Source organism: Chiloscyllium punctatum, chromosome 20 (genome assembly GCF_047496795.1).
Source record: "Chiloscyllium punctatum isolate Juve2018m chromosome 20, sChiPun1.3, whole genome shotgun sequence".
Taxonomy (NCBI): domain Eukaryota; kingdom Metazoa; phylum Chordata; class Chondrichthyes; order Orectolobiformes; family Hemiscylliidae; genus Chiloscyllium; species Chiloscyllium punctatum.
Window position 1 is genome coordinate 77,775,953 of NC_092758.1, and position 20,711 is coordinate 77,796,663.

Here is a 20,711-nt window from a genome sequence, read left to right on the forward strand (position 1 = left end):
AGCTGCCATGGGAAGGGTGGGGTGTGGTGTTGGTGGTCAAGGATTGGGCCAGGGTGCTCCAGAGGGAATGATCCCTGCAAAATGCAGACGGGGTAGTGAGGGGAAGATGTGATTGCTGGTGGTGTTCTGTTGGAATTGTCTGGAATGGCGGAGAATGATCCTTTGAGTGCAGAGGCTGGTGGGATGAAATGTGAGGCCAAGTGGAACCCGATCGTGCCATTGTGAGTGATCGGAAGGGGCTAGTGCGGAAGCATGGGTGATATGTCGGAGGTGGTTGAGGGCTCTGTCAAACACAGCAGGCAGGAAACCATAGTTACGGAAGTAGGGAAGTAGCATGTCAGCCGCACTGTTCTGGAAGGTGGCATTATCTGAACATATACAACATAGACGAAGGAACTGGGAGAATGATATGGAATCATATGGATATGTGGTGTGAGGAGCAGTGGTGTAGATTGCTATGGGAGTCAGTGGGTTTGTAATGGATGGCAATGAACATTTTATTCCCCGAATGAAGACAGAGAGGTTAAGGAAAGGAAGCTAAATGTCAGGAATGGATGATACGAAAGTTATAGAGGGGTGGAAATTGGAAGTAATATGAACAAAGTTTTCAAGGAACATGACACGGCACTGAAGCAGTCATCCTGAAGAAAGAGTAGTGGGAGGGGGCCAGTGTAGGACCAGAACAAGGACAAGCATAACTGGAACCCATGCAGGTGCCCATAGCCACTCCTTTGACTTGGCAGAAGTGAGATAAAATAAAGGAGAAATTGTTCAGTGACAGAAAAGTTCAGCAAGCAGAAGAGAGTGGTGGTGGATAGGGATTGTCCAGTCCTCTGGTCAAGGAAGAAGTTGAGAACTCTCAGACACTCCTAGTGGAGAATGGAGGTGTAGAGGGATTGGACATTCATAATAAACAGGAAGCAGTCAGAGCCAGGAAACTAGAAAGTGTCAATAAAGCAGAGGGCATCAGAGGAATTGTGAATGTAGATGGACAGGGTCTAGACAAGTGGAGAGAGGATAGAATCAAGGTAAGAGGAAATGAGCTCAGTGGGGCAGGAACAAGCTGATACAATGGGTCTACTGGGGAAGTCTGATTTGTGGATCTTGGGAAGGAGGTAGAAGCAGGCTGTGCAGGGTTGGGAGACTATAAGATTAAAGGCAGTGGGTGAATATCTCCAGAGGTAATGAGGTCAGTAACAGTCCTGGCAACAATTGCCTGATGTTCGGATGTGGGTCAGATTCCACGGGGAGGTAGGAAGAAGTGTCAGGGGGTTGGCATTGAGCCTGTTCCAGGTAAAGATAAGTGCATCAGGTGACAATGGGGTTGGGGTTAGGGTTGAACCTGAGAGAGTGATGTGCGACAATTTCAGAAGGGGACAGGTTAGAGGGGATGAGAGGAGCAGAGACATCGAGATGGCCAATGTCACGCCAGCAGTTTTCAGAGAAGGGATTGAGAGCAGGCAAGAATCCAGAGGAATGGTTCCAATTGGAGGGTGAATCCTGCAGGTGGGTGAAGGGATTGGTGGAATAGAGTTGAGGGAGGATTCCTGCCAGAAGAAGTGAGCGCAGAGACGGAGGCGATGGAAAAACAGTTCAATGTCGTAGCAAGTCTGAAGTTCATTAAGGTGGGGACATATTTCCAGTTCCCTGCACCTGACTGCCTCCAGTTCACCATGGATGTCCAATCCCTCTACACCCCCATTCCTCACCAGGAGGGTCTGAAAGCTCTCGGCTTCTTCCTCAACCAGACGCCTGAACAATCCCCATTGACCACCATTCTCCTCTGCTTGGCTGAACTTGGTCTCTCACTAAACAATTTCTTCTTTAATTCATCTCACTTCTGCCAAGTCAAAGGAGTGGCTATGGGCACCTGCATGGGTGTTAGTTATGCTTGCCTCCTTATTGGGTACATGGAACAATCCTTGTTCCAGTCCTATATTGGTCCCCTCCCACAACTCTTCCATACATTGACAACTGTTTCAGTGCTGCATCATGTTCCTACCTGGGACTTGAAAACTTTGTTCATTTTGCCTCTAATTTCCACCCCTCTATCACTTTCACATTATCCATTTAAGAAACTTACCTTCTTTACCTTGACCTCTCTATTTATATTTGGGGAATAAACTATCTACTGCCATCCACTACAAAGCCACTGACCCTTGTACTAACCTTCACTACAGTTCTTCACACTCCACATCTTGCAAGGATTCTATGCGATTCTCCCTGTTCCTTTGTCTATGTCGTTCTGTTCAGATAATGCCAACTTCCAAAACAACGTTGCTGACATGGCTTCCTTCTTCCATAACCACAATTTCCCATCCATTGTGATTGACAGGGCTCTCAACTGCCTCCGACCTATAACCTGTGCTTCTGCTTTTGCCCCTTCTCATCACTTACAACAACGTGATCGGTTTCCCCTTGTCTTCACATTTCATCTCACCAGCCACTGCATTCAAAGGACTATTATCTGCAATTTCAGACAACTCCAGCAAAATGCCACAACCAAACATATCTTCCCTTCACTCCCCCATCTGCATTTCGCAGGGATCATTCCTTCTGGGACACCCTAGTCCATTCCTCGAACACCAACACCACACCACCTTTCCCATGTAGCTGCAGATAATGTAACAACTGCCCCTTCACCTCCTCCATGCTTACCATCCAAGGGCCTAAACAGTCTTTCCAGATGAAGCAGCATTTCACTAGTACCTCCTCCAATCTTGTGTTATGTATTCGCTGCACCTGATGCGACCTAATCTACATTGGAGAAACCAAAGGCAAACTGGGTGACCACCTTGCAGAACACCTCCAGTCTATGTGCAAGCATGATCTCGACCTTCCTGTAGCTGCTCTCAAGCCCACTTGTCTATTCTCAGCATGCTGCAATGTCACAGTGAATCCCAGTGCAAACTGGAAGAACAATATCTCATCTTCAGACTAGGCGCTTCACAACGTTCTGGAGATATTGAGTTTAAGTCCTTCAAATTGTGAACTCACTCCCTTTCCTTCCCTTTCTTTTAGCTTTACTTGTTTGTTGCCGTGTCCTTGTTCTCTCCCCCTACCCCAGTGGGACTGTCTGTTCCTTCACAGTTGCAGATAGATACACCATTGTTCTGCCATACTCACATTCCAATCACTTAATCTGAACTATCAACATGCTTTCTTTCCCAGCATTCCTGCCCTCTCTGTCACTATTGCATAAATGCTGCCCCCTCCACACGTCATATCAGCTGTGATGAAGAGTCAATTAGACTCGAAATGTTAGCTTGCTTTCTCTCCATGGATACTGCCTAACCCATGTTATCTCCAGCATTTTTTGCTTTCAGTCCAGATTCCAGCATCTGCAGTAATTTGCTGCTACCTCCCTAAAATGTTCGGGAGCCACAAGTCTTGTGAAAAGGTGGAATTGAACAAGATCAGTTTTATTAAGAAAATTGTGCTAGGCAAGTTAATAGGATTCAAGGCTGACAATCTACATCCGAAAATACTAAAGGAAGTGGACCTGTAAGTATTAGATACATTGGTAGTGATGTTCCAAAATTCCATAGCCTGTGGAATAGTTCCTACAAGTTGGAGGATGACAAAATCTAAATCTATTATTTAAAAAGGGAAGGAGAAAAAAATCCAGGAATTACACACCTGTTAGCCTAACATCATAGTGGGAAAATGCTAGAGTGTGTTACAAAATATGTAATAACAAATCATTTAGAAAGCCTTAATGGTTTTGGACAAAGCCAGTATAGTTTTATGAAAGGCAAATCATGTTTAACTAATCTATTGTACTTGATTGACAATGTAACCAGTCGAATAGATATGGGAGAACTAGAGGATATGGTGTATTGGCATTTTCAGAAGGTTCTTGATAAAGTCCCTCAGAAGACGTTAGTGGGCAGAGTTAAAACATATGGTATATTATATTGGCATGAGTCAAGAAATGCTGACAGATGGAAAACAGAGCATGGAAATAAATTAGTCTTCCTCTGACTGGCAAGCAGGAACTAGTAGCTGATGTCCCAAAACTGTACAAGTTGTGACGGGGATGCAAAGAGACTTCACGGTGATTTAGATAAGTTGAATGAGTCGGCAAACACATGACTGATGCAATACAGTATGACTAAATGTGAAGTTATACACTTTAGTGTGAAAAATAGAAAGAAACACTATTTTTTAAATGGTGATATGTTGGGAAGTGTGGATGTACAAAAGGATCTGGGTGTCCTTGTACACTAGTCAACGACGGTATTTGGGTCAAGATTACAGTAGTGCTGGAATAGGCAGCAACCGAGAAGCAGGAAAAATGATGTTTCGGGCAAAAGCCCTTCATCAATGACAGTATTTTGGCAATTGCAGCAAACAATTAGGAAGGCAAATTAAAGACGAGCCTTCATTGCAAGATTGTTTGACTTCAGAAGTAGCAATGTCCTACTGCAATTATACCAGGCCTTGGTAAGAGCATACATAGAGTATTGTGTGCAGTTTTGGTCTCCCTACCTCAGAAAAGATATATTTGCCACACAGACACTCCGAGGAGAGATTAGTTCAACTAGGCCTACACTAATGAAGGTTTAGAAGGATGAAAGACGATAGAAACATTACAATTCTAACAGGGCTGGACAGACTAGATGCAGAGAGCATGTTTTCCCTGGTTGGGGAGTCTAGAATCAGTGGTCACAGTCTCAGGATATGGCACAGGCATTTAGGAGTGTGATGAGGAAAAATGCCTTCACTCAAAGTCCATTGAGTCTGTGAAGTTATCTATCACAGAAGACTTTGGATATCAAGTCACTGAATATATTCAAGAAAGTGATACTCACTTTTTTTAGGTTTTAAAGGCATAAAGGGACATGGAGAGAAATCAGAAGTTTGGTATTGAGATGGAGAATCAGCCTGTCATATTAAAAGAAGCAGCTGGTTCAAATGGCCTTTTCCTGCTCTTAATTTCTATGTTTCTGGGTCAGGGAGCCTAGTGCTGTTGGCTGCCGAGCAGCAGCTCAGGGATTGAAAGAGCTGACTGTTCCAAGGTCAGTGCTAACGATCTGCTCCTTTTCATACTCGTTGTGAATTAAGAGAAGCAGGAGACACCCATTGCAACCTAAAGACCATTATCTTATCAGCAACCATTTTAATGGAAACCCAAATCTTTTGTTTCGATTCTATGACAAGGACGTAACAATGTGTCCCTAACTACAGCCAACTTTTTTTCATCTAAAGGCGTTTAGATAATGAATATTGCAGCTTTCTCTCAGATTTCTGAGAAGCTCCATCAAGCAGTCCGAAACAGCATCATTTCCAACAGTTTGTCTGAGCCAATAACACCGTCAAACTACAGTGGAACATCACTCAATATCCACACCATTTGAAAGGACTGTATCTGAGAAGGTTTTCATACCTATATTCTACTTACACTCTTCTCCCAGAGGAAGGTTCCCTAACAGCAGCCACTATACGACTGAGAGGAACTTACCTGGAAATGAGTTGCCTTGAGTTCTGCGAATAAAGAAAGGAGATCAAATCAGTCAACGAACAAACAAAGCAACACACATAGGAACCAAACAATGAATTTGTGATTGAGAGAAAGAGTTCAGTGTTGAACAGCAGGTGGGCCCAGTCACTGAAATAGGGAATAATTCACATTTCACTGCACTCTATCTTGGGACAGTACCAATATTCACAAGTTTTTAGAAGATTTGTAGCTCAGGTTGAGGTTCTGGATGTAGGTTTGTTCGCTAAGCTGGAAGGTTCGTTTTCAGAGACCATCAATAATACCCTTACTGGCATAAAATTCACTAAAGAGGAGAAAATCAACAACAAACTGCCATTCCTAGATGTCACAATAGAGCAAACAGCCAATGGGGAACTTCAAACCAGCATCTACAGGAAAACAACACATACGAACCAACTAATGAACTACAGAAGCAATCATTCCAACACCCACAAATGGAGCTGCATTCGAACATTATTTCAATGAGCCACCACACGCTGCAGCACAGAGGAACTACAAAGAGCAGAGAAAAATCAGCTATACAGTGTATTCATAAAGAACAAGTACCCAATAAACACAGTCCACTGATTTCTCTTCAACAAACCAAAACAAGCAGACAAAACACATCCAGAAACCCTAGCCACTCTCCTCTTCATCTCAGAAATGAATGCCAGACTACTCAGACCTCTTGGAATCATGGTAGCCCACAAACCTACCAACACACTAAAACAGCAGCTAATGAACTTGAAGGACCCTATACTGACAACAAGCAAAACTAATGTCATTTGCAAAATATCTTGCAAGTACTGTAACAAACATGACTTTGGACAAACAGGCAGAAAACTAGCCACTAGGTGCATGAACATCAACTAGCCACAAAAAGAAATGATCCATTCTCACTGGTATCTTTACATACAAATGAGGGAGGACACCATTTCGACTGGGACAACACATCCATCTTAGGACAAGCTAAACAGAGGCATGCACGAGATTTCCTCAAAGTATGGCGCTCCAACCGGAACTCTATCAACAAACACATTGACTTGGACCCCATTTACCACCCTCTGAGAAAATGATCAAGAAATGATACCACCACAGGAAATGACATCACCAACCCAAAGAAATCTAAACACATAAATAAAATTGTGGGCCATGCCACTAATGCTTCACTGGATGCTTACTGATGATGATGTGACAAAACATCTGAAAATGAACCTTCCAGCTCAGAAAGCAAACTTACGTCCATAGTACCAACATTTTGAGGGCAGGGCTGGGCAGGTGACAAAAATATTCAAAGGGCAGAGTTGAAGTTGCAGCGCCAATATTCTGAGAGAAGGGCTGAGGGAGTAGCATCAACACCCTAAGGGCAGGACTGAAATGGGGAGCACCAACAGTCCAATGACAGGGCTGAGGGGGCAGCTTCAATGCCGGGCCCCAAAAAACTTCAAACAATTCAGCCTTCCACCAGCCTCAAATATCTGATATCTCAGTCATGGTCCAGTTTATATTGAAGATGTACCTGAATAAAGGAGAGATGGTCCCTTCGTACCAGATTCTGGGTTTCCCTATCTATTAATTTTAACAGATCTGTCCTCTTCTTTAATGCTTCACAACAGCTTCTAATCCGTGAGAGAGCTTGGTGACCCTCCTCATCAATCAGTGACATGGTAGATGCTTCATCTTCTTCCAGCTTTCTCCTCCATTCAGAGAAGCTCTTCAGTAGATTTTCTTTCAGGTCATTGATCTGTGTCTGAAACCAAAATTAACTCTCATTACAAACAGCACTTCCTCTCAGCCATTACCCTGAGCACATGGCATGTTCCAGGTACAGGATAGTTTGTTTAAATCACCAGTTCATCACTGTTAAAGATAGACAAGCAGCAGGGTAGAAAACGAGGAGGGAAAATAGGGTTTCGTCAGTGTTACCTGGAGTTCACTGCCACTTGGTCCATCCACACCTGGAGTGATGGCTCCAATTTTGAAGAAGATTGAGATCCTGAAGTAGATGGTGACCAGAATGATACAGAGTCTGATGGATTTTAGTTCAGAAGATCAGCTCCAAGGGGTCAGGTATTGAGAGAAAGGCTGACTAAGAGGGATCTAGTGGGGATGTTAAAACAGTAGAGGGATTTCTGCAGCCTTTTGTTGAATGGGATGACTGAGATGGATCAGGACAGTCAGATACACATCCTGTGAATAAAATGCATTGGTTAGAGTGGGTGATAGACCTGAAGTGGAGTTAAGGTCAAAATCACCTCAGCCATTATCTTAGTGAACAGCAGAGCAGGGCTTGAGTGCTTGTCTTACTTCTGCACCAAATCCTTGTGTTTTTCATGTATTCTTGTGAACTGGTGATTAAAACAAACTATCCTCTGGACCAGATTCCCTGATTATGTGGTAGATATGGAGTCATTCCCACCTTTTTAAAGAGAGCTGGAGAGTAATTTCCTCAGATTTGTTCTGAGTTGGTTGCAGGTGTTTATTCTCTTTTCTGTTTGTCTTTCCCAGGTCAGGACATGGTTCATGGTGGATCAGTGGGTATGTGAATGAACTCTCTCTGCATGGGGCAGGGTCACCGGGTCTAATGGGATTTTCTTCCTCCTCCTTTCTATATTCCTATGATCGAGGCTCCAGGGACAATTCTTCAATCGCCAGCCTTTATCTGTGTGTGTTTCAGTCTGAATGATGGAATAATATTCCTTGGGAGGTGCAAGGAGAGTTAAACAACTCCCCCTCACATCTAGCTCAGGATAACTCAATGTGGTCAGTGACTCTACCCCAAGAGAACTGCTTTGAAAGGTCTGTTTCTGATGTGCTCATTGACTCAGTGAGCAGAGAAAACCTTTCCAAATCCAGTCCTACTTTTTCGTACCTTAGTGTCAATTTCTGAAGTCTCCAAATCTCGCTGTTTTCTGGAATAAATTTCCTGTTCTGCCTGTAGCTTCTCAATTTCTGCCTCCAATTCTACCTATGAAGGCATTTCAAAAGACTTAGAAATTATGACAAACTTTATATATTACATTTTAATATCGTAAAACATATTATAGGACCATAATCATTCAAAACTTCATCCCAAGTAAAAGAATGATATATCAGGGCTTATGATAAATGCTTCATTAGAGTTAGGTTTTAAGAAGCCTTCCATGGAGAGGAGGGAGAGGTTTACAGACAATGATCTTCGACAAGGAATTCTGGAGGTGAAGTCCGACTATCAATGATGGGAAAAAGGAAGCTGAGGATTATAAAGGACCACAAAGGGATGTGAACACAGGGATGAGAATTTTAAAATTGTGGCATTGCCAAACCAAAACCTAATGTAGCGAAAACGAGATTTGGTCCAAATCAGGAAAATGGCTTCAAACTTTCATAACATGTTGTGAGTGCAACGTTAGAAGGAAATCAGTAGAATGTTGAAAGAGTCAACTCTGGCAGTAACAAACCCCTCACAGAGTCATAGAAAAAATATTTCCTCAAATCTCCTCTAAAGCAAGGTCCCACAGGGATCAGTGTTGAGGCCTTTTCACCCAGAAGGTGGGGCAAATCTGGAACTCAGTGCCGATCAACATGGTCGACACAGAACCTTTCATAACATTTTAAAAATATTTAGCTGTGCACTTTTCGTGAGACCAAGGCTACTGACCATGTGCATTAAAATAGAATTAGAATAGTTAGGTAGCTGTTTTTGACCGTTGGGGATGTAATGGGACATAGGATTTTTTTCTGTGCTGTAGATCTCTGTCAGAAACTCAGCTGTAAGTAGTGGTGAGACAGGGGCATGTATTAGCAGTTAGTGAATGAATTTTGTTGCAGAAGACAATAGCTTCAATCTTCCATATATTCAATCGAAGGAAGTTTCTTCTTATCTCACCCAGGATGTCAGATCAGTGGTCTGAAAATATAGTGCCTGAGAATGCTTCAAGAAGGTAAAGCATGTGAAAACTAACACTATGCTTTCTGATGATGTTGCCACGGGAAAGAAATGTACACAGCAAACAATAGGAGGCCATGGATACATTCTTGTGGGTTACTAGAGGTAATGTTTTAGAATTGGGAAACAAAGCCATTGCAAATGATGCACTAGCTATTAATAGAATGAAAGAATGGCACCAAATAAATGCCATTCCACCTAATTTGATGAAAGTGTAGAGGTTCTGGCAGGGGACTGCATAGTAAACTGCATCAAAGGCTTGTGGACAAGCTAAGAAGGATAGGGTTGAATAGTTTACCTTTGTCACGGTCAGAAAGATGTCACTTGTGACTTACGAGATTTTCGGAACTGAAAGGTGTTTGAAAGGCTTTTCCTGTTCTTTTGACATGGGAAGAGAGGAAGAGCAAAGGGTAGTTAGTGGAGAGGCCCAGCACAAAAGACAAAGGCTTGTTAATGGAGATAAAAGAGAAAAATAGATTGAAAATAGGTATGAATTAAGGCTTGAAAGGGAAAGAATGGCTCCTCTTTACTCAGAGCAAAGTAAACAAGACGAGGTAATGGGGAGAGGAAGGAATCTAAGAAAATAAAGAATTGGCATAATGCAGTCAGTTTCTGGAATTGTGTAATTCAGTGTTGAGATCTCAAGACTGTAAAATGCCTAAGCGGCAAGTGAAGCATTATTCTTTGAGCTTGCTTTGTGCTTCATTGGAATATTGCTAGGTCCAAGACGGAAATGTTAGCATAACGACAAGATGATTTATTGAAATAGCAAGCAACTGGATGATTGTGGTCATTCCGATGGACAGGGCAGAGGTGTTCCATAAAGCAGTCTCCCAGTCTGTGTTTGGTCTTGCCAATGTGAAGGAGGCTGCAATGTCAGCAATAAAGTTATGGAAGTATTCAAACATAGAGTTCTGAAAAAGATGTGAATGGATTTGGGAAATGACAACTCTTCTACAGTATTCAGAAAGTTGTCGAATGGAAGGGAGGAAAGCATAGAGCTTGTTCAAGATAGAGATCAATAGACATCTAGATGCTAAGATATTAAAGGATATATGGATAGCAGAGAAAAGTGTCATTGAAAAGCTTTACCTCACCATCAACCTTCTTGAAGCATTCACAGACACTATATTTTCAGACTACTGATCTGACATCCTGGGTGAGATAAGAAGAAACTTCCTCCAATTGAATATATGAAAGATTAGCTATGATCTAATTGAATACTGGATCAGGCTTGATGGGCTGAATGGCCTATTTCTGCCCCTTCTGTTTCGAGGCAGCTGATCAGATAGCTACAGTAGATTAATTACAAAGCTGGAGAACAGAAAGAAGATAACGTACTCTGGGTATGTAAGCTCATGCTGTCCGATATACAAAGACAGAGATGTGTTGCTTTGCGTGCTTGAATTCTTTTGTTTCTGGGTCTGCATTGAATTAAATTAACTGAATATAACACACCGAAATTTACAGACAGAGCATCTGATCAAATTATGAAATTACGAATGCTATTTTATTGTAACTGTTCACCCGTTATAGCTAGTTCTGTAACTGATGTGAACAGTCTCCAAACTATCAAATAAAAATTGGTATTTTGTATTCACACCCATAACAGGGAATCAAATCAAGTTCAATAAGGAGTTAATATTCACTATAACTGGAGTTGCTGTGTTGTGTTGTAAACCATGAGCGCATAGAGTCATAGAGATGTACAGCATAGAAACAGACCCTTCGGTCCAACCGATCCATGTCAACCAGATATCCCAACCCAATCTAGTCCCATTTGCCAGCACTTGGCCCATATCCCTCTAAACCCTTCCTATTCATATACCCACCCAGATGTCTTTTAAATGCTGTAATTGTACCAGCCTCCACCACTTTCTCTGGTAGTTCATTCCATACATGCACCAACCTCCACGTGAAAAAAATTGCCCCTTAGGTCCCTTTTATATCTTTCCCCTCTCGCCCTAAACCTATGCCCTCTAGTTCTGGACTCCCCTACCCCAGGGAAAAGATCTTGTCTATTTATCCTATCCATGCCCCTCAGAATTTTGTAAACCTCTATAAGGTCCTCAGCCTCCGATGCTCCAGGGAAAACAGCCCCAGCCTGTTCAGCCTCTTCCTATAGCTCAAATCCTACAAATCTGGCAACATCCTTGTAAATCTTTTCTGAACCCTTTCAAGTTTCACAACATCTTTCTGATAGGAAGGAGACCAGAACTGCATGCAATATTCTGACAGTGACCTAACCAATGTCCTGCATAGCCGCAACATGACCTCCCAACTTCTGCACTCAATACTCTGACCAATAAAGGAGAGCATACCAAACGCCTTCTTCACTATCTTATCTACCTGCGACTTCACTTTCAAGGAGCTATGAACCTGCACTCCAAGGTCTCTTTGTTCAGCAACACTCCCTTGGACCTTACCATAAAGTTATAAATCCTGCTAATATTTGCTTTCCCAAAATGCAGCACCTCGCATTTATTTGAATTAAACTCCATCTGCCACTTCTCATTGGCCCATCTGATCAAGATCCTGTTGTAATCTGAGGTAACCTTCTTCGCTGTTCACTACACCTCCAATTTAGTGTCATCTGGAAATTTACTAAATTTACCCCTTATGCTCGCATCCAAATCATTTATATAAATGACAAAAAAAGGACCCAGCACTGATTCTTGTGGCACGCCACTGGTAACAGGCCTCCAGTCTGATAAACAACCCTCCACCACCATCCTCTGTCTTCTACCTTTGAGCCAGTTCTGTACCTAAATGGTTAGTTCGCCCCTATATTCCATGAGATCTAACCTTGCTAATCAGTCTCCCATGGGGAACCTTGTCGAACGCCTTACTGAAGTCCATATAGATTACACCGACCGCTCTGCCCTCATCAATCCTACTTGTTACTTCTTCAAAAAACTCAATCAAGTTTGTGAGACATGATTTCCCACGCACAAAGCCATGTTGACTATCCCGAATCAGTCCTTTCCAAATACATGTACATCCTGTCCCTCAGGATTCCCTCCAACAACTTGCCCACCACCGACGTCAGGCTCACTGGTCTATAGTTCCCTGGTTTGTCCTTACCACCCTTCTTAAACAGTGGCACAAAGTTGGCCAACCTCCAGTCTTCCAACACCTCACCTGTGACTATCGATGATACAAATATCTCAGCAAGAGGCCCAGCAATCACTTCTTTAGCTTCCCACAGAGTACACCTGATTAGGACCTGGGGATTTATCCATCTTTATGTGCTTCAAGACATCCAGCACTTCCTCCTCTGCAATATGGACATTTTTCAAGGTGTCACCATCTATTTCCCTGCATTCTATATCTTCCATACCCTTTCCACAGTAAATACTGATGCAAAATACTCATTTAGTATTTCCCCCATTTTCTGCGGCTCCACAAAAGGGCCGTCTTGCTGATCTTTGAAGAGCCCTATTCTCTCCCTCGTTACCCTTTTGTCCTAATGTATTTGTAAAAACTCTTTAGATTCTCCTTAATTCTATTTGCCATAGCTATCTCATGTCCCCTTTTTGCCCTCCTGATTTCCCTCTTAAGTATACTCCTCCCGCCTTTATACTCTTCTAAGGATTCACTCGATCTATCCTGTCTATACCTTACATATGCTTCCTTCTTTTCCTGAACCAAACCCTCAATTTCTTTAGTCATCCAGCATTCCCTATACCTACCAGCCTTTCCTTTCACCCTAACAGGAATATACTTTCCCTGGATTCTCTTTATCTCATTTCTGAAGGCTTCCCATTTTCCAGCCATCCCTCTACCTGCGAACATCTACCCACAATCAGTTTTTGAAAGTTCTTGCCTAATACCGTCAAAAGTCGCCTTTCTCCAATTTAGAACTTCAACTTTTAGATCTGATCTATCCTTTTCCACCACTATATCTAATAGAATTATGGTCACTGGCCCCAAAGTGCTCCCCCACTGACACCTCAGACACCTGCCCTGCCTTATTTCCTAAGAGTAGGCCAAGTTTTGCAACTTCTCTAGTAGGTACATCCACATGATAGCTGTTATCTGAGAAGAATAATTTAATGTACTGTCTTCCAAACTCTTAAGACTTGTAAGGTAGTCCCATTAAGTCTGTGATCCTTGGATTTGTATCTTTGGGGAAGGCGGTGGTAATGTCATTGAACTAGTAATCCAGAACTTCAGGCTAATACTCTGGTGACAGGGGTTCAAGTCTGACAATTGCAGATGGTGAAATTTGAATTGCAATAAAAATCTGAGGTTATAAAACAGCCCAATGGCATATAACCTTTGTTGTTGTTGTTAGTTGTAAAACCCCATCTGGCTCGCTAATGTCCTTTAGGAACTGAAATTTGCGTTTCTTACCTGTTTGGGTCTACACGCAAATCCAAATCTGCAGCAAAATGGTTGACTCTTAAATGTCTTCTAAAAACACTCTAGCAAGCCATTCAGATCAAGGGACAATTAGGGATGAGACAATAAATTCTGGCCCAATCAGCACCATCCACATCCCATGAAAAATAAAATTAAAAATTAAATAAAGAGTAGACCATACAGCCCTTGAGCCTGCTCTTCCATTCATTAAGATGCGCTTGACCTCAACTCCACATTTATCCCTGTTCCTCATACCTTTAATAGGATGTGACTGTCAATAGGAAAGCTAGCGTTTGTTCTCTCCCTAATCATTCTTGAATCTATTGCTTGTCACATAACAATGAATATAGAGTCACATGTAAGACAAGTTGGAAGGCACGTTGCTCAGTGGTTAGCACTGCCGCCTCACAGCACCAGGAACCTGGGTTCGATTCCAGCCTTGAGCAACTGTCTGTAGAGTTTACACATTCTCCCGTGTCTGCATGGGTTTCCTCTGGGCGCTCCGGTTTCCTCCCACAATCCAAAGATGTGCAGGTCAGGTGAACTGGTCATGCTAAATTGCCCAAAGTATTAGGTACATTAGTCAGGGGTAAATGTAGAGTAGGGAAATGGGTCTGGGTGGGTTACTCCTCAGAGGGTTGGTATGGACTTGTTGGGCCAAATGGCCTGTTTCCATACTGTAGGGAATTGAATCTAATCATAAGGTAAGAATGGCAGATTTCCTTCCTTAAAAGGCATTAAGGAACCAGATGTGTTTTTTAACAATAAAAAAAGAATTTTGGATTTATTAAGGGTATATAAAATCCCACCACCAGCATGGTGAGATTTGAACCAGTGTCCCCAGAGCATTCATCTGGGCTGCAAGATTACTAGGCTAGTGACATTAGTACTAAACCACCATCTGCCCCTTCAAGATTTCAATAACCCCTCCATCTGATATATATGCTGAATATATTCAATGGCAGCCTCCACATCTCTCTGGGCCACAGAATTATGAAGGTTTCACAACATTCTCAGAAATTCTTTATCTCCATCTTAAATGAACAATTTCCTGTTCTGAATCTATTGTCTCAATTCTAGATTTTCTCCATGAGGTAGAAAATTCTTCCCTACGTCTACCTTGTCAAGTCCCCTCACAGCTTCCTTATTTCAACAATGTCGCACCTCATTCTCCTTAACTCCAAGGAGCATTGGCCCAGTGCTACTCAATCTTTCTTCATTCCAGGAATAAATCTTCTCTGAACTGTCTCCAAAAGTTTCTTAAGAGAAAACTGCTCTGTATGAAGTATTCCAAGTGTGGTTTCCCGGTGCCCTATAGAGTTACAGCAAGGCTTCCCCATTTCAGAGTCCATTCTCCTGCAATAAAAGCTAACATTCCATTTGCCTTTCTAATTACTTAACTGTATGTTCGTGATAATGTTTTGTGCATAATGTACGAGGACATCCAGATCTCTCTGTATTGCAACATTCTTTATTCTCCCTCTGTTTAAATACTACTTTGCTTTATGTTTTTCCTAACAAAGTGGATATCTCATTTTCTTACATTATAATACATTTGTGAATTTTTTACCTACCTCCTAACATAGCTATATCCCTTTGTAGAATCTTGATGTGTTTACAACTTGCTTGACTACCTGTCTTGTATCATCAGAAATTTGGCAACAATATAGTATGTTCATTTAGCAAAGCCATTATTATAAATTGCAAAATATTGAGTATCCATCTGTGGCATGCCTCTGGTTAAAGTTTGCCAAAATGAAAAATGGCCCAATTATCCCCAACCTTTGTTTCTTGCTTGTTTGCCAGTGCTTTTATCTGGCACTTCATCAAATGCCTTTTGGAAGTCCAAATACAATTTATTTATTTGTTTATTTTTTATCCAGCCTGTTTGTTCCATCCTCAAGGAACTCAAATATGAAACAATACAAACAGCATTTCCCTTTTTAAAAAACCTTGTTGACTATGCTCGCTTGTCTTGTGTTTTACAGAATATTGTATAACTACTTCATTAATAATGGATTCCAGCATCTTTCCAATGATAGGTGTTAGGCCAGCTTGCATACTTGTTTGCAGGTAAAGGAACGGCTGGAAAACAGGAAGCCTTCAAAAATGAGATAACAAGAGTCTAGAAGCTATATGTTCCTGTTAGGTTCAAGAGTAAGCCTGGTAGTTGTAGGGAATGCTGGTTGGCAAGAGAAATTGAGATTTTGGGCAAGAACAAGAAGGAAGCGTATATCAGATATAGACACCGGGGATCAAGTTAATCCCTAGAAGAGTATAATGGCAGTAGGAATATATTTAAGGGGAAATCAGAAGGGCAAAAAGGGCACATTAGATATCTTTTGGCAAATAATGTTAAGGAGAATCCAAAAGATTACACAACTATATTAAGGACAAAAGGGTAACCAGGGAGAAAATAGAGCCCGTTAAAGATCAGCAAGGCTGCCTATGTGTGGAATCGTGGGAGATGAGGGAGATACTAAACGAGTATTTTTCATCGGTATTTACTGTGGAGAAGGTAATGGACAATAGAGAATGTGAGGACACAAATAGCGACATCTTGAAAGTGTCCATATTACAAAAGAGGAGGCACTGGACATCTTAAAATGCATAACGTGGATAAATCCCCGGGACCTGGTGAGGTATACCCTAGAACTCTATGGGAAGCAGGGGAAGTGATTGCTGGGCCCCTTGCTGAGATATTTGTATCATCGCCAGCCACATGTGAGGTGCCGGAAGATTGGAGGTTGGCTAACGCGGTGCCACTATTTAAGAAAAGTGGCAAGGAAAAGCCAGGGAACTTACATCAATGGTGGACAAATTGTTGGAGGGAATCCTGATGGACAGTGTGAAACTTGAAAGTATTTAGAAAAGATTTACAAGGATGTTGCCAGGGTTGGAGGATTTGAGCTCTTGGGAGACGCTGAATAGGCTGGGGTTGTTTTCCCTGGAGCGTTGGAGACTGAGGGGTGGTTTGTAGAGGTTTATAAAATCATGAGGGGACTGGATAGGATAAATAGACAAGGTTTCTTCCCAGAGTAGGGGTCCAAAACTAGATGGCACAGGTTTAAGGTGAGAGAAATTATTTAAAAGGAACCCAAGAGGCAATCTTTTCACGCAGAGGGTGGTATGTGTATGGAATGAGCTGCCAGAAGAAGTGGTGGAATCTGGTACAATTACAACATTTAAAAGGCACCTGGATGGGTATATGACTAGGAGGGATATAAACCAATTATAGGCAGATGGGACTAGATTTATTTAGGATGTCTGCTCGGCATGGAAGGTTGGACCAAAGGGTCTGTTTCCATGCTGTACATCTCTATGACTATGGACAATGAGAGATTCTCCCTTTACTTCAATAAACATGTTCATCAAGGAGATAAATTGCTCTCTGATTAGGTTGGTGTTGTTTCATGTAAACCACATCTTGATTTGCAGATCATTTACAAATATTACATGTGAAAATGCCATTGATAAATGAATAAAGGCACTATCTTCGGGGAACGCTTACTTGTCATGGAAGGATCTGATGCTATTCTTCTCAAATGTTGAGATTGCTTAATGACGGAGAGTTTTTAATTGATCTGTCCAGAATTGTTAAATTTCCCTAAGTAGTTTGTATCTGATTTACAGGCTCTGTGATGGGCTTTCAGAGGATCTTTGTATCTGAGTTTGGGACTTCCAGCGATGCATGTTCCTATGCACTGCTGGCTACAGAATATCGTCTTTGTGAAAATCTTCCATGCAAACTTGGAAGATTACAAGTTCTATCTGGATAGCCACTTCTTTTAAGACCTTAGGATGCAGGCTGTCTAGTTCAGGAAATGTAGCAACTTTTAGTTTGCTTAACATTTTTCTCCTGTCACGATTGTTTTTTAAATTTCTCCTTCCTTTTAGCCCCTATTTTTCACTGTTAGTGGGTTTGGCATAGGACAAGGAAACAATGTTTATGATCTTAAATGAACAAGCTAACATTCTGTCATTCCTAGCAGGATTGGGTACAGAGTGATTACAATGGTAACAATCCAATCAACTGTTGGATAGTTCCTATTTGTTTTAACTGATTCATACTTTTGTTCTTCATTTATTATCCTTTGTTCTGTTTGCTGTTTCTCCCTTCTTGTAACCTATACATCTTCTTTCTCCTTCCGGCTGCTTCATCCTTAGTGTTGTTCTCAATCTCACTCAGTAATTGTTTCTTACTCTCTCTCTCTCTCTCTCTCATCATCTTTCATTTTCCCCACATCTCTTTCTTCTTGACATTTTTCTCTCTCTCACCATCTCTCTATCACTTCATCCAAAATCTCTTTGCACCTCATTACCTCTTTGTCATACCATCTCTCCATCTCTCTCGAACCCACTATATCTTTCTTTCACTGTCTCATGCTCTGAAACATCCCAACCTGTCACCGAGTCTCTGATTGTCCAGGGTTATCCCGGGCCACCCAGCTCCTGCCTTATACAGCAGGATTTATTCCAGCTGCTTGGCAGGAGACGAAAGTAAAGGAATTCTGCTAGGTCTCCACATTCCAAGCAAATGGAGACAGCTGCTCCACTCCCTCTCTGTAAATCTCAAGCCCTCAGTATTTAGTCTCAGAGCAGTAATACTCCTTTCTGTGGCCCTCAGCAAAAAGACCACTCCATGCCTTGTATAAACAGAGTAACGGCATAGTTTCTTTTCACAGTCACACATTGAGTATGCATTTTCACATAAACTACGTACCTCCATTTCCAGGAATCAACTAAGAGGAAAGTCATGAAGGGCATGGGTAGTGTGAATAGCCAAGGTATTTTTCTCAGGATAGGGGAGTCCAAAGCCAGAAAGCACAGGTTTAAGGTGAGAGGGGAAAGATGTAAAAGGGACCTGAGGGCAACATTTTCACACAGAGGGTGATGTGTGTATGAAATGAGCTGCCAGAGGAACTGGTGTAGGCTGGTACAATTACAATATTTAAAAGGCATATTGATGGGTACATGAATAGGAAGGGTTTAGAGAGTATAGGCCAATTGCTGGCAAATGGGACTAGATTTATTTAGCATATTTGGTTAGCATGGACGAGTTGGACCAAATGGTCAGTTTCCATATTGTATAATTCTATAACTCTATAATTTTAAATGGAGACAGATTCAGGCACACCAGCATTTTTCAAGTAACATTTCCTTCTTATAGTAAGGAACACTTTTTCCATCCAGTTCATAAATCTACACTTATTGGTGTCCCTTACTCCCCCACTACTGGAAGTTTTCTCCCTGATTCTTAAGCAGGACCTTCCAGTGTTACACCAGGTTGCAGCACACTCTATAGCACCACATCATGGTATCCAGTTCTCACGTGAGCCCACAAAGTGAATGATTGAAGTCTATTGTTCTTTCAATCCCCACAGGAGTCAAGTGTGGGTGAGGGTCAACCATCCTGGGTTGCTCTCACACCCTTCCCACTGCCCATCTTGTTTCCTGTATAAGGAGAGAGAAAATCTGAATGATAAAAAAATAAACTGCGATAAATCCAGACATGACAAAGCAAAAAGTCAAGAAACATTGGACTAAGTCAGCATCATCATCAGTCAGTTCCAATGAATGTTGGTCATTAAAAAGAAAACTCTCCTTCACTGTATTTAGTATCAGAAATTGTGTCACTCACCTTAATTGTTGCTTGTGCCTGATCCAGGCTCAGCAGTGTGTGGGATTTATGTTTCCCTATTATTGTACAGGAAACACATATGCACAGACCTTCATCTTCACAGTAAAACTCTAGGATCTTCTTATGTTCATTACATTGTCTCATTGTAACGTCTTTAGTCCCAGGTGCAATGAGCATGTGATCTTGGTAGGCCTTGTTCCGCAAATGTGGTTTTAAATGAAGGAAGCAAAAGGAAGCAAAGCAAGTAAGGCATGTTTTCACAGCTTGGAATGGTTTATCATCACAGTTATCACAAAATATATTGGATGAATGAGCAGGGGAACTTTTCTGGTTGTATACTGCCACTATACTATACAGTGTGGCGTTTCTCTCCAAAGTGGGCTTGTGCTTGAATTTCCGGTGACACTGAGGACACTCAAAATTTTTTGGCCCTGCTGTCTGGGCCCACGCTCTCTCAATACAGTTCAAACAGAAACTATGCTGACAGGGTAATGTCACAGGGTCCTGGTACACCCGAAGACACATACTACAGGTTAATTCATCCTGTAAAACTCCAGGATCCATTGGTAACGCAGCTGAAGAGGTTTCACACAACAGCAGAGAGACCGAGGAGTAAGAGCAACAAGTAAAATTCTTATAATCACTTGGTGTAAGAGTAACAATTTGAGTTTCACTTCCATGACTCACTCTAGATGAAGATTAACTGTTTCAGGCTTGGAACATTATGGAGCCCGTTTATGCACATCAGAGACAATGTGACTCAGATCTAATTTTAAACAGATTTAATTGTCAGAGAACAATATCTATATCTAACAGGAAGAAAATGTGATCCAAATAATAGAAGACAAGGTGGAAAATCATTTCCATGTTGATTCCCCTCCATCCCCCTCACCCTGCCAACCTGTCTCCTTCTTTTCACATCCCAAAGCAGGTTTCCTGCTCCTCCCAATCCTACCCATCAATCTCCTATTACCCCTCATTTTCCCCCAAAAGGTCAGATCAGAGACAGGGCTCACAAATATTTACAAAATAAATGTATTTTAAATGTAGTAGCTTAGAATTCAGCAAAAGAGTAAAAGATATTGACCAAGGGGGGCAGTAATAGAATATAAAGGTCGTGCTAACCAAACACTTGTGCCAGCCAGAGTAGCATTCCCTGACGTCATTCCCAGTGCCAGCTATGTTGACCAAGGGCAGCAGAGGCAAAGATCATGAACCTGTTGCACTCTCCGTTCAGTCCAATTATGGAACTTACAAATACTATTTAAAAGCTAGTTTCAGGGGATGCACCAGAC

General features: G+C 41.9%; 1 protein-coding gene across 1 annotated transcript in view; it reads right to left on the bottom strand.

Moving 5' to 3' along the window:
* LOC140491804 (E3 ubiquitin/ISG15 ligase TRIM25-like) overlaps positions 1 to 20,203 on the bottom strand; it is a 44,584-nt gene extending 24,381 nt beyond the window's left edge. The window contains exons 1-4 of the mRNA XM_072590205.1: positions 19,417 to 20,203; positions 8,355 to 8,450; positions 7,002 to 7,232; positions 5,465 to 5,487 (exon numbers count right to left, since the gene is read on the bottom strand). Coding sequence (XP_072446306.1) covers positions 5,465 to 5,487; positions 7,002 to 7,232; positions 8,355 to 8,450; positions 19,417 to 19,980 — 914 coding nt within the window. The 5' untranslated portion in view covers positions 19,981 to 20,203. The remainder of the gene's footprint in view (positions 1 to 5,464; positions 5,488 to 7,001; positions 7,233 to 8,354; positions 8,451 to 19,416) is intronic.
* Between the last annotated feature and the right edge of the window lie 508 nt (positions 20,204 to 20,711).